This window comes from Leuresthes tenuis, unplaced genomic scaffold, assembly GCF_036924035.1.
Source record: "Leuresthes tenuis unplaced genomic scaffold, fLeuTen1.0.hap1 SCAF_23, whole genome shotgun sequence".
Classification (NCBI taxonomy): Eukaryota; Metazoa; Chordata; class Actinopteri; order Atheriniformes; family Atherinopsidae; genus Leuresthes; species Leuresthes tenuis.
This window is the reverse complement of record NW_027325377.1, coordinates 7,451,570-7,470,835: the sequence shown is the minus strand read 5'-3', so window position 1 is coordinate 7,470,835 and position 19,266 is coordinate 7,451,570. Positions and strand designations below refer to the sequence as shown.

The following is a 19,266-nucleotide window of genomic DNA, read 5'->3' as shown; positions in this document are numbered from 1 at the left end:
AGGATCCAGAGTTGGTGCACACACAGAACATCCTCAGCGCAAGCAGCAATACAATGTGGCGTCTACACAAACCAATAGTGACATCAGCTTAATTTTTTTTTAAATAGATGGATGGATTTTTGCCATCTTCTGGGACAACATGTTTCCCATAGATTTGATGCCAAAGCTTTCATGTCAATCTAATCTTGCAAGAGTTCCCAGAAATATGAAATTTTAATGTTAAAAAGTACCAGGTGCACGTGGTGGTCAGTAACATTTGAAAGAAGATGCAAGACATTTATTATGAGTGTGATTATTAAATCTGATCTTGACTGGGATTGGACAATATAGCTGGTAATGTAAATGTAGCCTAATTTCATCAATATATTTAGAGTGTTTATTTTGTTATGGGGATGACTTGACTTTTTAAAATATGGTGGGCTAAAAGTTTCAATCTTAAAGTTTGATAGAGACCTAATGGTTGCATCGGACACGCACAAACACACCACACACATACACGCTTCTAATTCGATGTCCTAATTCATGTCAGCAGGCTTGCTCCACTGGAAAGACAGCGACCGCATGCATGCAGGTCTTTGCAGCGACATGCGCCAAGAGCCATCTGTCCTGTAAGAGAAAGAGATAGATTATGTTGTCCAGAGAGAGAAAGAGAGGGAGAGAGCGAGAAAGAGAGAGAGAGAGAATTACGCACACCCCGACCTTCTCCACACAGATCCAGTGTGGCGCACAGACTGGCGACAGCCCTCACCAAGTGGGAAGTTTTCGCCAAAGGATTCAGAGTAAAAATTAATCACCTTCATGTCGACTCTGTTGGATACTAACCCGCCGATGCTATGGTTACCTTTATTACGGTAGGAATGCCCTTTTATGTTTTTATTTTATTTTATTGTGTGGTGCTTCGCTGGGGCAGGTTTTTGTCGCTGCGAGACTCTCTGGTTATTGGGGAATTCTACACCAAAAAAGACGCAGAGGAGGAGACTAACCGTGCAACAAGTTCGACTTGACTTGACTCTCAGAGATGAGAAGAAAGTTTTAAGTCAGCTGGGTGATGTCAGCAGCTCTGGAACTACCGGAGTTACAACTTGAATTCTCAGCTTTGAAGTTTCAGATGAGCTTAAATTGGCACCATAGTATCTTCTAATTGTTCCGCAGATTGAATATTAACTTTTTTCTAAAATTGCCGTATGTATTTTATTTTTTGTTATGCAGGGCAAACCAGCGTGGTCTCGCACACTTTTTTTTTTTACTCCTCTTTCTCTGCGTACGCACAGGTAGACAAAGGGGATGGGCATTTCCAAACCTGGCTCAAACACACAGACATTATAGACTCTTGATTTTCTTTTTTTCTTTTCAAACACTCGAGAGTTCTGCTTTTCCAAAGCGATCTGTCTAAATGCGCACGAGAGTGAGTTGGTGCAACTTATGTCTTCGGATTTATACCCACGCGTTAACTGTGTCTCGGCGCGCGGTTTTGTGGGTGTGAAAGTTGATATGTCACAGACGTTGACTCCCAAAACAAAGACACACTATGCTTTTTACTGTGCCCCCCCCCCCCCCCCCCCCCCCCTCCTCCTCTTCCCTCCTCCTATGCGTTCTTCGCTTCTTGCACATAATTGGTGACGAATGTATTAAACACCAGCTTGAGAGGGTGAAGTCTCTTTGCGCACACGAGGCCCACACGAGATGTGATGAAATTGTATGTGAACATTTCACAACTTTGTTAATAACAGCTGCGCAAAACTGAATGAGCTACTCAGACTCCAAAAATGTGAACAGTGAGCTGTAGATGGAAATATAGTAAAGCAACTTGTCATATTGCGCCTCTGTGCGTGTGTGTAGCCCAATGCTCTGGATGAAGTGGAAGTGATGCTGTGTGGTTGCGTGGCAGGACAGTGTACCCGCTTTTGCGTAACGGTGCGCATCAGTGGGGGTCTTGAGCCTTTGGTGGACGCGTTCCTGCTGCTGTCGGAGTGTGCGTCTGTGTAGGAGCAACTGTTCCAACGGCGGATTTCAGGGTCTCTCTTGACATGCAGGCTCACAGCACGAAAAGGAAAATCAGGAACCATCAGAGTAGCCGAAAGGCATGGACCCGTGCTTTTGTTACTTTCAGGGCTTTAGTCTGTAATGGCCTCCCTGGCGTTACGAGAGACGCCACAGCTGCGCGTTACGTGCGTGTCATACTACCCCTTGTGCAATGCAGCTGCAGTGGCTTAGTTGGACATGGTTCACTTTGGGTTTTGCTGCAGGAAGACAGAATGATGGGGAGTGGGCTGTCAACAGATTATAGGCGGAGCTTGTGGAAAGTACATAAGGTACAGTAGATACTTTCAAAACTTCCTGTTGTGCTTCTTGGCACCAAGCGTCAACCTGTTTGTGCGCACTCTTATCCAACTAAGCTATTTATGTGCTTTAATCTTCTCCTTTATATATACATATTTTTCTTTTCATATGTCAGGCACGAAATAGATCAATCTGTTGGAAGTTTAGAAAACACTAGACCAAAATTTGCTGGATTATATCTTCCAGAAATTCAGCGAAAATGTACAGAGAAAGGAATCCGTATCGCTATTAAAGTGTTAGTGCCGACTGCGACGCAAACACAGTTCAAAAGTCAAAGATCAAGATCAGTGTAAACTTCAATTCAAAAGAAACGAGCTCAGTTAAACAATGAGTCTCTGAGGCGTCGTAAGGTTTAACATCTACTTATATCTTGTTTAAAATGACTCCAGTTAAGCGTTGACGCTTGCAGGGGTACATATGTGACTGTCGAGTGAATTCTGTTGTGAGTGTACTTATTCGACTTCTCCAGGTCACTTAAGAGTGTTACAACAAAGAAACAGATGCAATGGTATGATTAAAGTCTCACTTGATCTGTTAAACAGGCTTCTTGTTGATTTATGTTGGACCGGCCAGAGGCAAAGTTGCTCTTGTTGGATCACTGGTATTATCCCCCCCGGTGCTGTGTCAAGGAGGGCAAGTGCAACATGCTGGTTTGCAGCCCTACAGGCTTGGAGTGCAGAAACAATGAGAAAGTTTCAGTATCAGAGTTTTCTTTGTCTAAAGAGAAAGTTTGATGAAAATAAAATTAGAAGAAGAAAGAAAAACATTGCTGTGATTTAGCATGAGACCAACCAAGCCAGGACAAGTTTAACAATAAAATAAAATAAAATCCAAACAGGAGTTTTGACAATGAGGAGATGAAAAGTTTAAATGAAAATTCATATTATAGATCATGACCTTAAATTATGAGCTCGATAGTCTTCAGGGAGACCAGGAATAGACAAGGATTAAGAGAATGATCATCCATGCATTTTTGGTTTAAGGAGAACCAGTAAAGGTGTGCTATTGACTTAGCAACATTAGCTAACGATTGCTAAAGCTGTAAAGCTTTTCACAGTGGTCAGTCAACAGGATACAAAACAGAACCTTAAGCCCTATGCTACAGTGCAGTCAGCGATAAACTCCTTTAAATACAGTCTAACTTAGCAATGCTTTGTTTTGCTGTCAGGGACTTTGGTGAGGGACTTTAGTGTGACACTGGATTTCTTGCTGCTTCTTCACTGTGGCTCCCTCTGTCTTGAGCACCGGTGTCCTGGTGAAGTACTGTTGTTTTAAGCAGTAGTGACTGCTCCGAATGAACCACCATCTGCCACCAATGTCACATATCTTATTTGGAGCTCCAGCTTCTGCATCTTCTCTGGAACTCAAAAAAATCTCTGGATACATAAGCGTAACCTCTAAAATGTAGAGCACATCAGGTCGTGTTTGTTGTTTGAGCTGCATCATGTGCTGAAGTCCCATTTCTTTACCTGTACATAGAGGCTAAATCTATTAGCTCATTTAGGACAGAAAACTGAGGTGTTTGTCCTGAAAGACTGACATTTGTACAAATGTCACTAACAAAAGTATTTATCATGATGAAAATCCAAAATAAAATCAAACCAGCTACTACCTTTAGAAACCTTAAAACGCAACAAAGATACTGTACAGAGCGGAAACTCCTCCATTTTATATAAAATTATGTGTGGGTGTAAAAAGGAAGTTTTTAGGAGCACCGTTAAAAACGTCAGCACTTTTTTTTTTCAAAATACAGCAAAGTTAATCAGTGACTTTTCAAACACATTTTCACTAAATAACATATTTTTATTCTTGGTAAATTAGACAGTCAGCAATTTGTATTTACTTGAGCTCATGACACTTTCAGAACTGGCTTGTAGGATGCAGTGAACCTCCTTCAGCATGTGATGTTTCACTTTTTTTTCCCACCTCTCCCCATGTCATGCCATTAAAAATAATCAAATTTACAGCTTACATTTCCTCATTTCCAGAAAAGTACAATTGAGTGTTCTTTAAATAGAATAACAGTTTAATTAGATCAGAGACAACTTCACAACGGAACAACTGAATCATGAAAAGATCAAGTGCCTCCGTGCTGGGGAATCACATCACTTGAAACCATTTTCCCTTTGGAAAGTAGAAAATCAAATTTTAACATAATGAAGAACATGCATGGTTTATTAATTGGGGCAGCTGCAGGATGTAATGGGCCCATTTCTACTACAGCATCTGTGCTGCTCTGTGGCCAATTGCCAGAATCAATCAGAATTGCCACTACTGTGTCCAGTAGTATGCTTTTTAAATAGATAAAGTTATTCATTCATTTCTCAACCTGCTTCATCCTATTCAGGATCACAGGTTGGACTGGAGCCTATCCCAACTGCCAAAATAAAAGTTTAGTTTAGTTAGATCATTAGTAAAACAGTGAACACCAGGTACGTCTGATGTAGAAGGGAAGGAGAGAGCTGTGGAATTATCTGGATTTCAGCATGACAGTGGTCCAGTTTTATCGTCTAAGCACACCTTTGTTTTACAAAGACCAATTTTCACAATCTTATCAACCCTGTATTCTTCACTTTGTTTTAAGAGTTTTCACAATGATAATTAGGTGCATAATTGAGCCTCATTAAAAATGTGATTTATTTCCCCCTTTTTTTAGCAGTGGACAGATTTGTTAAAAATTTGGTTAAGAGATTAAGAAATGGACTGAGATACGATTTTAGAGCTAATCTTAAAAACACAATCCAGAAGTTAGAATTCAGGGTGCGTGCATAAAAGACTCAGAGCCTCAGAGAGCCCCAATGAGAATTCAATTACAACTCAGCGTCTAAAACAAAACAACATGTGACATCAGTTTCACATTCTCTATATCTAATGATTCAGTAATACAAGATCTACCAGTCTATGGTCTTGTAAATCTTTTTATGAACCACATACTGTTATCCTCCATTTGAGATTATTAGGAAATGTATTATTCCTAACTAATTTGATCAAATTTGTTTAGGAAATAGTCATTAACTACTGTAATTGTTAATGAACAGTGAGTTTCTCATCCTTCTCCTCAATTGTTCTACAATTCTTTATTGTAACTTCAAGCCATGCTACATTTAAGTGCTTTTTAGGAAATACTGTCTAACATACATATATACATTTAAAGAAAACATTTGATAGTATATCAAATCAAATGTTTTTTCAGCTACAATTTGGGGACATTGATACATTAACATTTAGAACTTTTCTTTTGTTAACTTAAAAAACTCACTGAACTGTAAAAGTTGACACATTGTGCACTCTACAGTCACTTTAACAAGTATGTGCTGCTATAAATGTCAGTAAAGGAAAGCTGAAAACATCTATTTATTTTTTTAAATACATTTTTTTTATGCCGTAGACCCTATTAAATGGGGTGACTTGGTGCTATCAAACAATATTAAATTGGAATTGAGGCATTGCGAAACAGAACAGGAGAACTTTTACATGGCATGTATAGTCATGTTTGGCGGTTAAAACATCACAGGGTGCTGTAATGGAAAGATGCCAAATTAAATGCATTAAGGGTTTGACGAAAATACATTAATGAAGGATGTCATAAATCAAGGTGACATTCATTGGGGAAATCACTGAAGCCTTTTTATCAATGCACCAACTTTCCCATCGTGGCCAAGTATAAAAACTTATATGCAGGGTTACAACTTATTTTTGGTTTCTGCTCAGTTTGATGCAAGCGTGAATGCTAGTGCACACAAAATCAAGTAGAAAGAAACCAAAAAGTGGGCCATCAGGCAGTCTGCATCATTAGCATGCACAAATTCACTAAATAATGGTTACCTACAGGAGGACTAATGGAGGCTCCAAACTCCATCTATCACTCCACAACTGAAAGCTCTCGAAATGTTTCTTGTCCGTTGTCTCTGCTTTTCAAATCGCTGAAGGGTCTTGTAATTAAAGTCAAGTGGGGCTCAAGTACTTTTCTAAAAAACAGATTTGAGTTAAAAGTGGTGTTTGTGAGGTTATTTGGGTCAAGTAGCTAAATGATGACTGGGGCCTTTTATAGCAAGTTAGTTAAGTGTTTTGACGTGGTGTGATAAGATTTCTAGTCACTCAAGTTCATTAAAGCCTCATAAAGATGCATTCCTAGAATTAAAACTGCACTGTAACCAATGTGAATAAACTTCAGACAGGGAAAAGTGTTGAGTTCATCCCTAGCTTATTATCCATACTTGTCTTGGTGTTTTCAGTGCACAAAGCTGTTCCCTCAATCCTATATGGCTTTAGTTTCAGAGCCTGTCTGCTCTGAGATGGTTTGCACATTTAGCAGAGTGTTTATACATTGCACATTCTTATGGATAGTTAGAGCAAAACATACTGTGAGGATGTGGTTTAGACAGCTCTCTCCCAGTAGAACTGAAACAACACAGTGCAGGCAGTTCAGTGTGGACACATAAACAAACCACAGCATTCATTTAGGACTTTCATTCCTTTAACCCGTAGCCTTTACACTTACCATGATGCAAACAGTTCTAAATCTTCAGCAGCCCCTGTAACCAAAAGCTTCCTCGCTTGCCTTTTTTATTTTCTTTCCCACAACTCCCAGAGAGGCAGGGCAGAGAGAGATTATGTCGTTTCAAGGTGAGGCTTCCCGGCACTTTAGTCATATGACAGTTCAGTTGTCCTCTTTTTGTCTCCGTTTTGATCCAGTGATCTAGCTTTCTGTCTTAGCGATTTTCTTTAGCTCCCTGTCCACCATCTGGATCTTTATGTTTCTAATTTTTCTGTCTGTCTTTACATCCAACTCCACCTCCCAGACTGTTTTTCTCTTTCTTTCTCTCCGTTTCCTTATTAAAAAGGACTGGATGATGTCCTGACTCTCATACAGCTGATCTCTGACACCATCAGCTGGGACAAATTCCCATATAGACCTGTTTATTGTTAATTTACATGCATTAATGGATCTATTTTTTCTCATGCTACCCATATATATGGGAAGCTATTTACTAATCATGACTGTTGAGTGAGTGACTGTTTTTGTTTAATTTACAAGTTTACTACATTGAAATTTATTGAATTATATTTTAGTTTAATGCTCAGCAGTTTACTTTAGTGCTCAGCAGTAGACACAAAGCCATGTCTTTTTGTTCCCATGAGCCTAACTGATCCGGATTGTCCTAAATACGACCTAAATAAACATCTCGAGAAACTTTTGCAGCGCCAACAGTCTTTTAGGATTTGGTTGGAAACCTGCAGCACTCCTGTCTAACTGCGCGAGTTCTCGCAATAAGCCAGGGCTCAGGTTTAGCTTTGGGCTTCACAGTTTTTAATGGCACCACAGAGTCCAGTATGGTTCGGCAGGAGGAGTAAAACCAAGAACTGAGCTGCTCCGTGTTTGAAGATATTGAGCCAGAGGGGACACCCTGCTGGTTAAAAGCAGACGAGAACTGATAGGGTTAAAAATCCAACGGTTCCGAGCAGGAGCGCCAGATTTAACTGCAGCTACTTACTAACCTGTAAGTGGTATACATTGTCCAAATAGCAGTATATTCAAGGGAAACTTGGACCCAGAGATGGAGTAGCCAGTTGGAAGCTTTGAGAACTATCCTATTAAGAGTTTGTGTTCAGACTAGGATGAAAAAAAAAGAGATATCAAAAGGTATTGGAGCTAAATATGAAACAAACGGGAGTGTTTCAAGACAAACAAGCACTGACCTGAGAAATAAGAAAGAAATGATGAGTCTGGCGATGGAATGTCACATTGTTAGCATGTTGCCAAGCAAAATGTCACCAAATATTCCCTTAAATGTCATTTAGAGGGGACAATTAAGCAAGATCTTTAACAAAATTCAAAGCACGAGTTCCTTGTTTTCCTGCAGGAAAAATAACCCTTCATTAAACGCTTCTTTTTTTATTTGAACAACAAATAACCTAAACCCCTGCTGAAAATGATGATGACCTGGAAGGAATCTGACTATTGAATGGGCAGTTATGATAGGCTACCAGTGGTATTAACAATTTATTTGAATAGAAATAATTATAGTTAAATAGAGAACACTAACTTAAAGCACACAGGTGGATGAATGTTGAGAGGCTCTCTGTGAGTCCAATTTGCATAATTAACTCACATAAACACAAGGTGCTGCATTGCAGCTCTATATTATCAGTAATTTATTCAGTATAATTAATAATATGTTTAAGTTGTTTTCATTCATTATTCAAAAATGAATTTGTGTTACAAGAAAAAGGAGTTTCTCAACAATGAGACAATAAAAAGCAAAGTAGCAGAAGCTAGCACACAGTTTCACCTAAATTAATATAGTATTCTTTATTTAAATCTAAATGAGGCATTAGCCAGGCTGAAAAACAGTCTGAAAAACAGTCTGGCTCTTCCTGGGCTCAATGTTTGAGGCGTAGATTAATCAGGCAGCACAAAAATCCCAGCAAAAGCAAACCACAAAAACATGGACTTTTGGAGTTGAGTCCAGTAGAGCAAGTACATTCAGGAGTGATTTGATTCTCAACTGCATTCAGTTGGATGTGTTAGTATACTTTTGAGGAGATTGATGTTGTGTAATTTTTGGACAAACTAAGTATTATTGTATTTTAACAGTTGATTTCACATATTTTGAATTCAAATCAGTTCAATCTGCAAAGTATCCCAAGTCATTGTGCTCTCTCAGTTTGTCAGCGCTGTCTGTGACTTCTGATTTACGTATGATTTTATTGGATGTCTTGTGTTTATAATTCATAATGATATTTCACTGTGGCTAGCTGTGGTCAAGAAAGATTTTAACTAATTTTAACAAAGGGCTTTTAGCTAGTTAAGATAAAAGTAATGGGATCTACTAGTCAAGGAGTTTCTATAATTCTAATTTGCAGGGTTGGAATGTTGTTTTATGGTTTAAATAACAGAGGTTTACAGATTTTAGTGTCAAGTAATAGCGATCATACTCGCACTGAACTTTTCCTACAGCACATCTTACATGTTCCGTTTTAGCTTCTCCCTATTTAAGGCCCTCCTTTAAAAATACCCAGTCTTCTCTGCAGACTCATTATTGAGATGGCCTTACATGGCAAAATGAAGGAAGCACATTAAGAAGGTGTCTTGGAACTCCTTGTAAAGAGATTTTGATTTCACATTGAAAATTAATAACAGAAATGGAAATAGAAAAATAATTGTTGTCTCTACAGGTTGATGCCACTAACCAATCCAAGCTGATTTCCTGACCTCAACTCTAGCTGACTTTATTTGAGGGTTTAGCTTTTAGAAATCTTTTCAATATCTGTGTCGTTTTCTTTATAATATTTTAAAGTTTCACCTGAGATGACTTCACTTTATGATTGGGTACCATATAAATAAAATTGTGCTGAATTAAACTGAGTTAAAACAATGATGTAGACATTTACACATTAGATTTGTTATACAAGTCACACTGATCCAATTTGCCACTGGATTACATTTTGTGATTATATCAGTTCAAGATCTGGGACCTTTCGCCATTAAGACAATTATTGTTTCCCAGTTAAAACTGCAGGCACAGTCAAGTCAGACTTATCTGAAAGCTGCCCGTTTCACTAGAAATTTAGGTAATCCGAGTTGATCTTTGTTAATCTGTGACACTTATTGGTCTATTTGCCAAGACACAATGTGGAGAGAGTTGTTTTTGCCACAGACTTTCCTGTCTTTTTCTTTTCTCACCTCATATCCACGACAAAGCTGGAAAAACCTGTCACTGGAAAAACCTCTTGTCTCATGTAGCTGAGACCTCGCAGTTGTAACCCCAGATTTAAAGCTCCATAACACAGCTCAAATACTTGGGAGAGACATCTTAATTTTCTCTTCATAGAATGAGATACCTATAAGTGACATCTGCATGGACCAATGTGAGTACCTTTGATATTTGACCTGACAGATGTTCAGATAGCCTGAGGGTGAAATTTGCTGCCTTGTGTCTGAAATAGATTCTTAAACCCACCACACATGAACCCAATCTCTTACACATGTCTCTGCATTTTGGTTTAACCCTGACCCCAATGCAGTACTGATCCTAACTTTGATATTTACCCTGAAGCCAAAAGATCCAGACCCACCCCTTACATGGCTGCTGTAGTAGAAAGATTCTTCAAAGAAATGTCCTCAGAAGTGTAAAACGTGTAGATAATTTAATTTCTTGAAAGCAAATTTTTGCTTTAGTTCCTTTGGGGAACCATTATATTGATGGAAATGATAAAGAGTCACAAAGAGCCAAACCTGTAAAAGCTCAGGAAATGGGCTGTGTACAGGTCGGATTAGTATTCTCTTTTCAATTCAATTCATCCATCCATCCATTTTCTATACCGTCAATCCGTTAATCGGGTAGCGGGGGGGCTGGAGCCTATCCCAGCAGTCATCGGGTACACCCTGGACAGGTCGCCAGTCCATCACAGGGCCACACATAGAGACATACGAGACAAACAATCATGCACGCTCACACTCACTCCTAAGGACAATTTAGAGTCACCAATTAACCTAACATGCATGTTTTTGGACGGTGGGAGGAAGCCGGAGAACCCGGAGAGAACCCACGCATACACGGGGAGAACACGCAAACTCCAATTCAATTCATTTCAATTTTATTTATATAGTGCCAAATTACAACAATTGTCATCTCAAGGCACTTAAATTTTCACTTCCTAAATTTGTCTATATTTATAGAAATTGGCAACAAGTACAATGGATTACTAAGAGTATTTGCAGTTTTAGTTTGCAATGCACTTTTGGATTGACATATTATAACCAGTACAATTTATCATTTTGATACAATAAATAAATGACTGTTTGAAGTTTCTAAGTGGCTATCTGGATGTCTATTTTCTCTTAAAAGCTGCTCACTGTAAGCCAAACTGAATGAGAACAATATGTATTTATTGTCTGTGTGTCTAGATTAGACTGACATATGGCAGGGGAGCATGTAACAAGTAAGATGCATGACTAACATTTATCTCCCACAGGATACATAAAAAGAGTAAATTACACAGCTTTCTTGAAAATGACACTAATTTTGCTTTGGAAGTTGTTTCAGCATGTTGCGAGTGCTTCACCCATAACTTATTGTTTCATGCTAATCACAACCTGGACTGTTGTAACATGAAACAATATAACTTTTTGGACTGTTTCTTTCTTTCTGCCATGACTCCTTCTTGTGGCAGACTTCCAGATGTATGGGTTTGACATATTTTGATTTCCAACCATACCTGTCATAGGGAAAACATAGAAGCTGGTAAAAGGAATTGAAAAGCTTGGCAGCGTCCAATTTGAAATGGATTTAACATTTTAAAACATTTTCAGCTGGAACTGTTTGTTGATTTTTATCTCTTACTTTCTGTAAATTACTGTATGTTTACTCTGGAAAACTGAGAAACTAAAGATGTGCATAGTGTCAGTAATGGAAAGAGTGCCAAACACTTGTCTTCCACCTTGCTTTCTGCATTGGCTGAAAGATGACGTTCAGTTTTCTAGCAAATAGTGCATTTAGGCACTATTAGGCTAACCTATTTGCTGGAAAACTGACTTCATTTTCCTCAGTGTTCCTCAGTTGAACCTTCATCCAACCTAAGAGCTACATCTCAGACATCCAGCCCTAGTTAGAATTTTAAAGGTTACAGTTAATAGCACTATAATTAGAAAAAGACTGAACAAGTATGGCTTGTTTGGAAAGGTTGCAGGAGAAAGCCTCTTTTCTCTAAAAAGAACATGGCAGCACAGCTTAGGTTTGTAAAGCCTCATACCATCTGTCAAGTGGTGGAGGGATGATGATGTGGACATGTCTTGAAGACCTGGAGACCTTGCAGTCAATGAGTCCACCAGGAACTCCTCTATATACCAAAATATTCTTGAATCAAATGGGCAATCTATCTGACAGCTAAAGCTTGGTTGAAACTGTGTTATCAACAGGACAATGATCCCAAACACAGCAGCAAATCTTACAGAGTATCTGAAAAAGAAAAGAGTCAAGGTGTTGCAGTAGTTCAGTCACAGTCCAGATGCCAACCTGGTTGAAATGGTGTGGTGGAAACTTAAGAGAGCTGTTCATGAACAAATTACCACAAGTCTTAGTGCACTGAAGCAACATTAAAAAGAAGAAAAAAAGTAAAGAAGAGTGGGACAAAATCCCTCCACGTTGATGTGAGAGACTGATGACATCACACAGTTTAAGATGATTACTTCAGGTTTTTGCTGCTAAAAGTGGTTCTAAGAAGCTACTGAATCATGAGGTGGACATAGTTTTTACACACCGCTTCTGCATTTTTGCACTTGGTTTTTGTCAATTAATAATGACACAGTGTAATATCTCATGTGTTGTTCAGCTGAAAGTCAAGAGGTCAAGATTTTTGCCCATTATGAGCAAAGATACTGTGCGTGTTTGGAGAGTTGTGTTGCAACCTGTAATATAGAATGTGTTACTGGTGGAATGATTAATGGATTTAATTAAATTAAACAGCAGCAAATTCTGGCTTCTACAACAGGTTAATGTTCAAATCTGCAAACTGAGGGTTTAACCATGCTCCCCGCCATTCCCCAAGCTAAACATCATCATAAAGAGCAATACGTGCAAGAATCTCACAGAACTAAAGCACATTTACAGGTAGAATAGCTTAAAAATGTGTTTACAAGCTGTGATACTTGCCAAAGGTTGTATTAACAAGGGCTGACCATTAGGGGCGCTCAAAATTTTGTCATGGATCTTTTTTTTTTGTCCTTGTTATTTTGAACATGGAAAAGACTAATAGTAAAAAAAAAAAAAAGGCTGTGTCAAGGCTGTTGTCATTTAAAACTTTATGACTTTTGGAAACCATCTTTTACTGGAGGTTCATGGTAGTAGAACTTTGGCAGACTACTGCAAATATACAAAAGAAGCCTATCCCAGCCATCATTGGGTGACAGGCAGGTTACACCCTGGACAGGTCCCCAGTCTATCTGTTGCTATTACATGTCAGAGAAATTTGAAGAGATTTTTTTTCTTTTCTGCAGCTCACTTTAAAAAAAAAAGAACAGTGAGTAATTTCATGCCAATAACTGTCTTCTGCACCACGGTATTACCATTATACTTGTCTTGAAAACAAGTACAATTCCTCTCTGTGATATTTGCGTGAAATGGAATGGCTTGTGTGAGAAAGCCTCAAAGTCGAACATGCCTGATCTAACAGCAAGCAAAATTCAATGGAAATCAGTGGGGGGGGGGGGTTAAATACTATCCAGTTGAGTATTTGTGTTTGCAAAAGGTTTTTTTTTTTTTTTTACAGGAAACACTGGTGACTCAGAGTTTCTTATGAATGGCTGTGAAACTTCCAGACTTTATGAAAAAAGGGATTCCACAAATATTCAACTGTGCAGATGTTTTATTTAGTAGTTTTAAATGTTTGGATGATCAGACTAAACACACATTCAGTAGAAATTTGATTCCTGACCGTAGTCATGTGGCTTCTTTTCCTATGATGTGGAAGTAGTGCAACATGTTAATGTGGCAGGAATGATGAGGAATTTCAACCATAGAATGCTGTTTTAAAGCCTCAGATTTTGCATTTGGCTTAATGAACCGTAAGTGACAACATGTCATCACACCCAAACAAACTTATGAGTCTTTATTCATACTCTTATAAATGTGCCTGTCTACGCTGGCAGCCCTACCTACAGGTAGCAGGAGGAATTGTGATTTCCAGAATTGAAAACTTATATAGGGCATTGGTCCCTCCCTCAAACATGACAAATACGAGCGTTTCCACATAAGAACAAACATCACTCACAAGGGTTTCCTTTCACAAGCCACAAGGTCCTCATAAAAAGGTGGGAGTGGTGACGGATGTTGCGATTAAGCGCAGCACTTTTATCCCATAGGCCATCAGTTCAGTTCTAAGTTACGATAACTATTTTTATTTCCTTCTTTAATTTCTTTTTAAGCAGTAACACAAAACATTCTCCTGAAACCACAATTTTACATCTTCACTGAGTTTATTCAGTAAAAGTACCATTTTGTTGCTTGCTTTGGGGACACATCAACACGTGACAACACTTCACAGCAAAAATCTTTACTCACTTTGTGCTTGTGTTTAGACTATTGAAATACTTGGTTATTGTTGTTAAAAATGTTTTTTTTTTCTGATTGCTGCAAATTACAAACAAAGAAAATCTAAAGATCTCTCAGTTTGCTAAATTAATGTAATAGAGCTGTCACTTTTTCGTTTGAGTCCGAACGTGGTAGAACTGTTTGAACCTCATGAATTTGGAAAAAATTCCTCATTTAGAAGTTACATCGTTTCATCATGTATAAAAACACAGTAAGCACAAAAGTGTGCATACAGCTCTCTCAATATTTCTAGTTATTCTTTGGACTAACAGGACAAAAGCTAATAATTCAGTCATTGACCCTGCCATTATGACTTTTAGCAGTACACAGCCAGCAAAGCAGGTCCTATTTTTATTAAAATCATCATGGCTTTTGTTACAGAAATTCAGTTTCTGGATTCTAATTGGATTGTATGCTTGGCAATGTTGTGTACCATAAAATTGATATCAGCATTTAAAACGCTAAACAAAATTTCACAAAAGTGTAAATGCCCACAAAAAGTTATACATGTCAGTTGAGATGTCAATCTCCAGGTGCATGTTTTATATTTTTAAAACATTTTTAAAGATATTCTTTGAATATTTTTAGAGATACTTAAAGATTTAAAGATACTTTGAAGATATTCTTTAAATATTTGAAATATTCTTTATGTTGGTGGCTTCTGTTGAGCTTGCTTGTCAGCTTGAGGAAAAACTTAGCTCAGCCCCTATTGAAACTCATTCCAGCTAATCACGCAAGATAGAATGATTTTCCTAATATGTGCACGATCTCAATCACAACAGAATGCATATCATCTTGCTTGTGATTGCACTTATTTACCACTGAAGTATAGCCTTGCCCCAGAACTGCTGTGTGTTGACTTTATTAATCACATCAAGATTGATATGATAAACATTTTTTGCATTGTTGTGGTAGCATTAAACTATATCCACCAATCAGGGGACCTTTTTCAAATATAATCATTAGCAAACTAGAAACTATCATGGGTAGTGAGACTATTCCCAATGCACAACTTGTAACATCAGAAAATCAGAATCAAGTTATTTATCTCTCAGAATGTGACAAAATTTCAACAGCTCTTGAACAAAGTAAACATCCAGCCCAATCCAGTCCCTAGAAAATGTATAATAGGTACATCTGTCAACCTCTCCAAGACATAGGGGTGTCACGATCCATGGTTGTAAAATCTGAGATTGACTTTTTTTTATTTAAATCAGAGTTGACGTGACACGATGGGAATAGTTGACCATGAAAAGGAAAATGTGTTTTTAAGTACTAACCCTAATCATTTGCAAGTCAGGGCAAGTGCAAAAGCTGAAAAGGTTGTGCAGGAGGGGTATTAAACTTGCCTCTTGCATGGAAGTCTACACATTAATGCTTTCTGTAGTCCACTCCTTCCACCTTAGAAGAGTCAATCAACAGTGTTAAAAGTAGCGGACTTGATATAGTAAATATCATCACATCAAGCATGAATGTGATTACATTAAAATGTAAACTTTGTGTCTTTAGGGAACTAATAGTGAAAAAGGTTTTTTTTAGTGTCAAACTGTGGAATTTTGAGCTTTAGACCAACATAGCTACATGTTCTGTCATGAATTTGGGTTGGATGTGGTGAGCATCTGAATTATCATGGCCAGAGGCATTCACAATAACAACATTATTGTCATATCAATAGAAACGTAAAGTAAATTTGCCATCAGACTAATTAATTCTTTTTGACAACTGTCTTGTACTCAAAATACAAGGCAAAGAACTTTAAGAAATGTGCAAAAATCATACTTTATTCAATAATGTTTCACTTTACTAGTTAACGTCCAAAACACAATACTATAATCAGTGATTTGTCAACATGATACCACGATTGACACCATTATCAGCATACCGCATCTTCCTTATTTTGAATCTTAAGGCTTACCACAATGTTTGTCTTTTTTGATGATTTGTGTGCAGTATTAGGTTTGCGCAGCAACAAAACTGACGTGTTTGTGTAGCACAGTCACTGTCAAAGTCTGAAGTCATGCAGTTTTGCTACCTATTGCCTGCCCTTTTTGCCACTTTTGTAAGGAGTCTAGCTCAAACCATTAATCCCGTGAATACTACCATCGCACACACACAGGAACCAAAACCACTGTTGAGCCCTACTGTCTATTCCTGTTTAAGTGATCGTATTAGGCTTGACACCAGATTAACTCTCCTGATCTCTGCGTCTGACTTGGATTAGTAAACTATTAGCTCTCCGTCTCTGTTACTATGCCCTCATACAACCTTTGCTGACAGTCCATTTACCACTACAGTGTCATACTTAGTTTGCAGACCCCACAGTTTTCAATTGTCAACATGCTCCGGTGCTTAGTGTTTGTTCATGTTCCTCATGATGCTCCATGTCAGTTGAGAAGCACTGAATATGTTTGCGTAATATGAGGTCTACTTAAAGGTAACTTTAGAGTTCCTTCAATGAACAGATGTGTCACAAAGTGCTTGAGAAACAACAAAAGATGAAGAAATCCAATTTCTAAAAGCGGTCAGCTTGAGTTTTGAAAGACCACAAACTTCGCAATGTGTGAGTGTGCGTAATGTAATTAATGATGGACCCTGTCAGATGTAGAACATAATGAAAACCACATCAAAGTAACATAGGCTTCTTTTCCTTTGTGTTCAAAAACTCCAAAGAAATCCAACACAAAATACTCCTGTTGTGTCTGTCTGGCCTGTTGTGTTAGAAGAAGATGGATTGAGGCCTTCCTGCTATTTCTTCCTCTGCCTCTTTTACATAAGGACTAAACATGATTGTGTCAACATTGCTGTACTTGTTTACCCAATAGACCAGGCAGGGGCAAACATGTATCACAGATTTTCAGCGGAGTGCTGGTTTGCTTTGCAGCTGGCTCAACTTCTAAGATTCGCCTAATTCATCTGAAGTGTGACAGTCAAAACATGATTCAGTACCACAATGCTCATTTGTGGTGATACCCTTCAAACTGTGGTAAGTGATAATCCAGCCCTGAGTCTGATACACTCTCTCTAGTACAAGTCGAGTTGTTTATCCACCTGGTTATTAACAAAACTATTGGCCTTTATTGCTAAGTTGCTTGACTGGAAATAAGGAGGGAGAAGGGGAAGACATGTAGAAAAGGGTGCCAAGCCAGGACTTGAATTGGGGACAGCTGCATGAAAGAACTTCAGCCTCAGTATATGGGATGTCTGCTCAAACAGTTGAGCTAACCAGCACCCCTGCGAAAGCCTTTTGTTGCCAGCTTGACAGCTCTGTACATTTCATACATGCTGCATGCTAACCTTTATGGTTATTTTCTGTTTTTACCAGCTTCTTCTATTAACAGCTTCTGTTAACATGTACATGGGGGAACAATTAGATTTAGCATGTTGGTCCAATTTGTACAACTATGATTCATTATGAACTCCGCGGGACTAATTTGTTTTTGTATTTTAACATGACGTATTTTGTCAGACAAGTTGTATGAATATTGAATGATGAACAATTAGATACTGTGAGGTTAGAGTCAACAGGAATTTCCCTTTCCCCTTCACTTTGAGGTTTATGTACTCAGACTCAATGCAAGGTGTGTGTTCTCACTTGTTTTCCTCCTATAGGTAAAGGAATGTGTACCTGCAGGTATGTACATGGGTTTAGAGTTAAAATTTACACCTAATCAAAGTGGAATGATACAAAATCTTTTTACCCAGACAACACGCTGACCTCAACAATGAACCTTTTCCTCCTGAAATAATTTATAAACACGCATACTTTACTTTTACTCTCTTGCTTACACAAACATTTACCTTAACAACAACACTTAAAACTTCCTTCTCAACTGCATGGGCACAAACTAGTTTTTCTCACGAGATGATCACTGTGACTCACCTAGCTCGTAGCAGTAAAATATTCAAAGGAAGATTCACTGTTATGACAGGAATTCTGCCCTTCCCTACACATACCCCCCCGGGGACTCATACTCATATAGTGTGGTTTGGATTTACTCAGATTTGCTAAGATGAAATGTATTGGTTATTATGGCTAGCAAGAGAATTTGGCGAAAATTGCAGAATTTATGAAATGTTGGTTATAGAATATGTAAATTTTCAGGCTTTTTTTGCTGAGGCCGAGATGCAAAATCTGATACCCTCATGGACAGGCACCTTCTATTGAGGCCATTTTGATGAGGTTTCAAAAATACTATTTTAAGTCTATAAAGCTGCATTAGCTTTGTTAATCGTGGTAGATGCAATCAAAGAAATGGGAACAAATGATTCATCTTTGGGACAGGCTTTTAGTAGAAATATAACTTAAACATGGTTTGTTGCTAAGTTGTCTGAGTAGACCCAACACTAGTTTATCCCTTGGGCTATGTGTTGTTTTTATGCTTGAATGATTCATAGCTCAGTGTTAAGTGGCTTAACAAAGAAAAAAAGAGAAAAACACAATCTTACAAAAATAGTCAGGTACAAAGACTGGATGGCAAATGAGTGAAAGAGCAACCAATGTCTAAAGAAAAGAGTTTTAGAATGCCTGGAAAACTGTAGCTCAAGACCAGGTTACAAGAAAGTGTGGCTGCTTGGAAAAAAATTGAAAGAACTGAGCACTGGCTCCACAGTACTGTATATCAAAACCGATTTATTCAAACTAAATCTATATCTTCTTTTTTTAAAAATTAATTTTTTAATGAGGCATCCAGCGTAGCAAAATTGTGCAACTTTGATAATCTGGGCCATGTACCATAAATTTTGTTCTATGGAATCTAGCCCTTGAAAAATGCATGGTATTTCATTAATTCCTTCATCGGTGGACAGCCTACAAACTCTATATGGCTCTTTATCA

The 19,266-nt window shown here is 38.1% G+C and overlaps 1 protein-coding gene across 1 annotated transcript in view; it reads left to right on the top strand.

The window, feature by feature from the left end:
* Positions 1-729: 729 nt before the first annotated feature.
* ntf3 (neurotrophin 3) overlaps positions 730-19,266 on the top strand; it is a 39,774-nt gene continuing 21,237 nt past the window's right edge. The window contains exon 1 of the mRNA XM_072377359.1: positions 730-851. Coding sequence (XP_072233460.1) covers positions 834-851 — 18 coding nt within the window. The 5' untranslated portion in view covers positions 730-833. The remainder of the gene's footprint in view (positions 852-19,266) is intronic.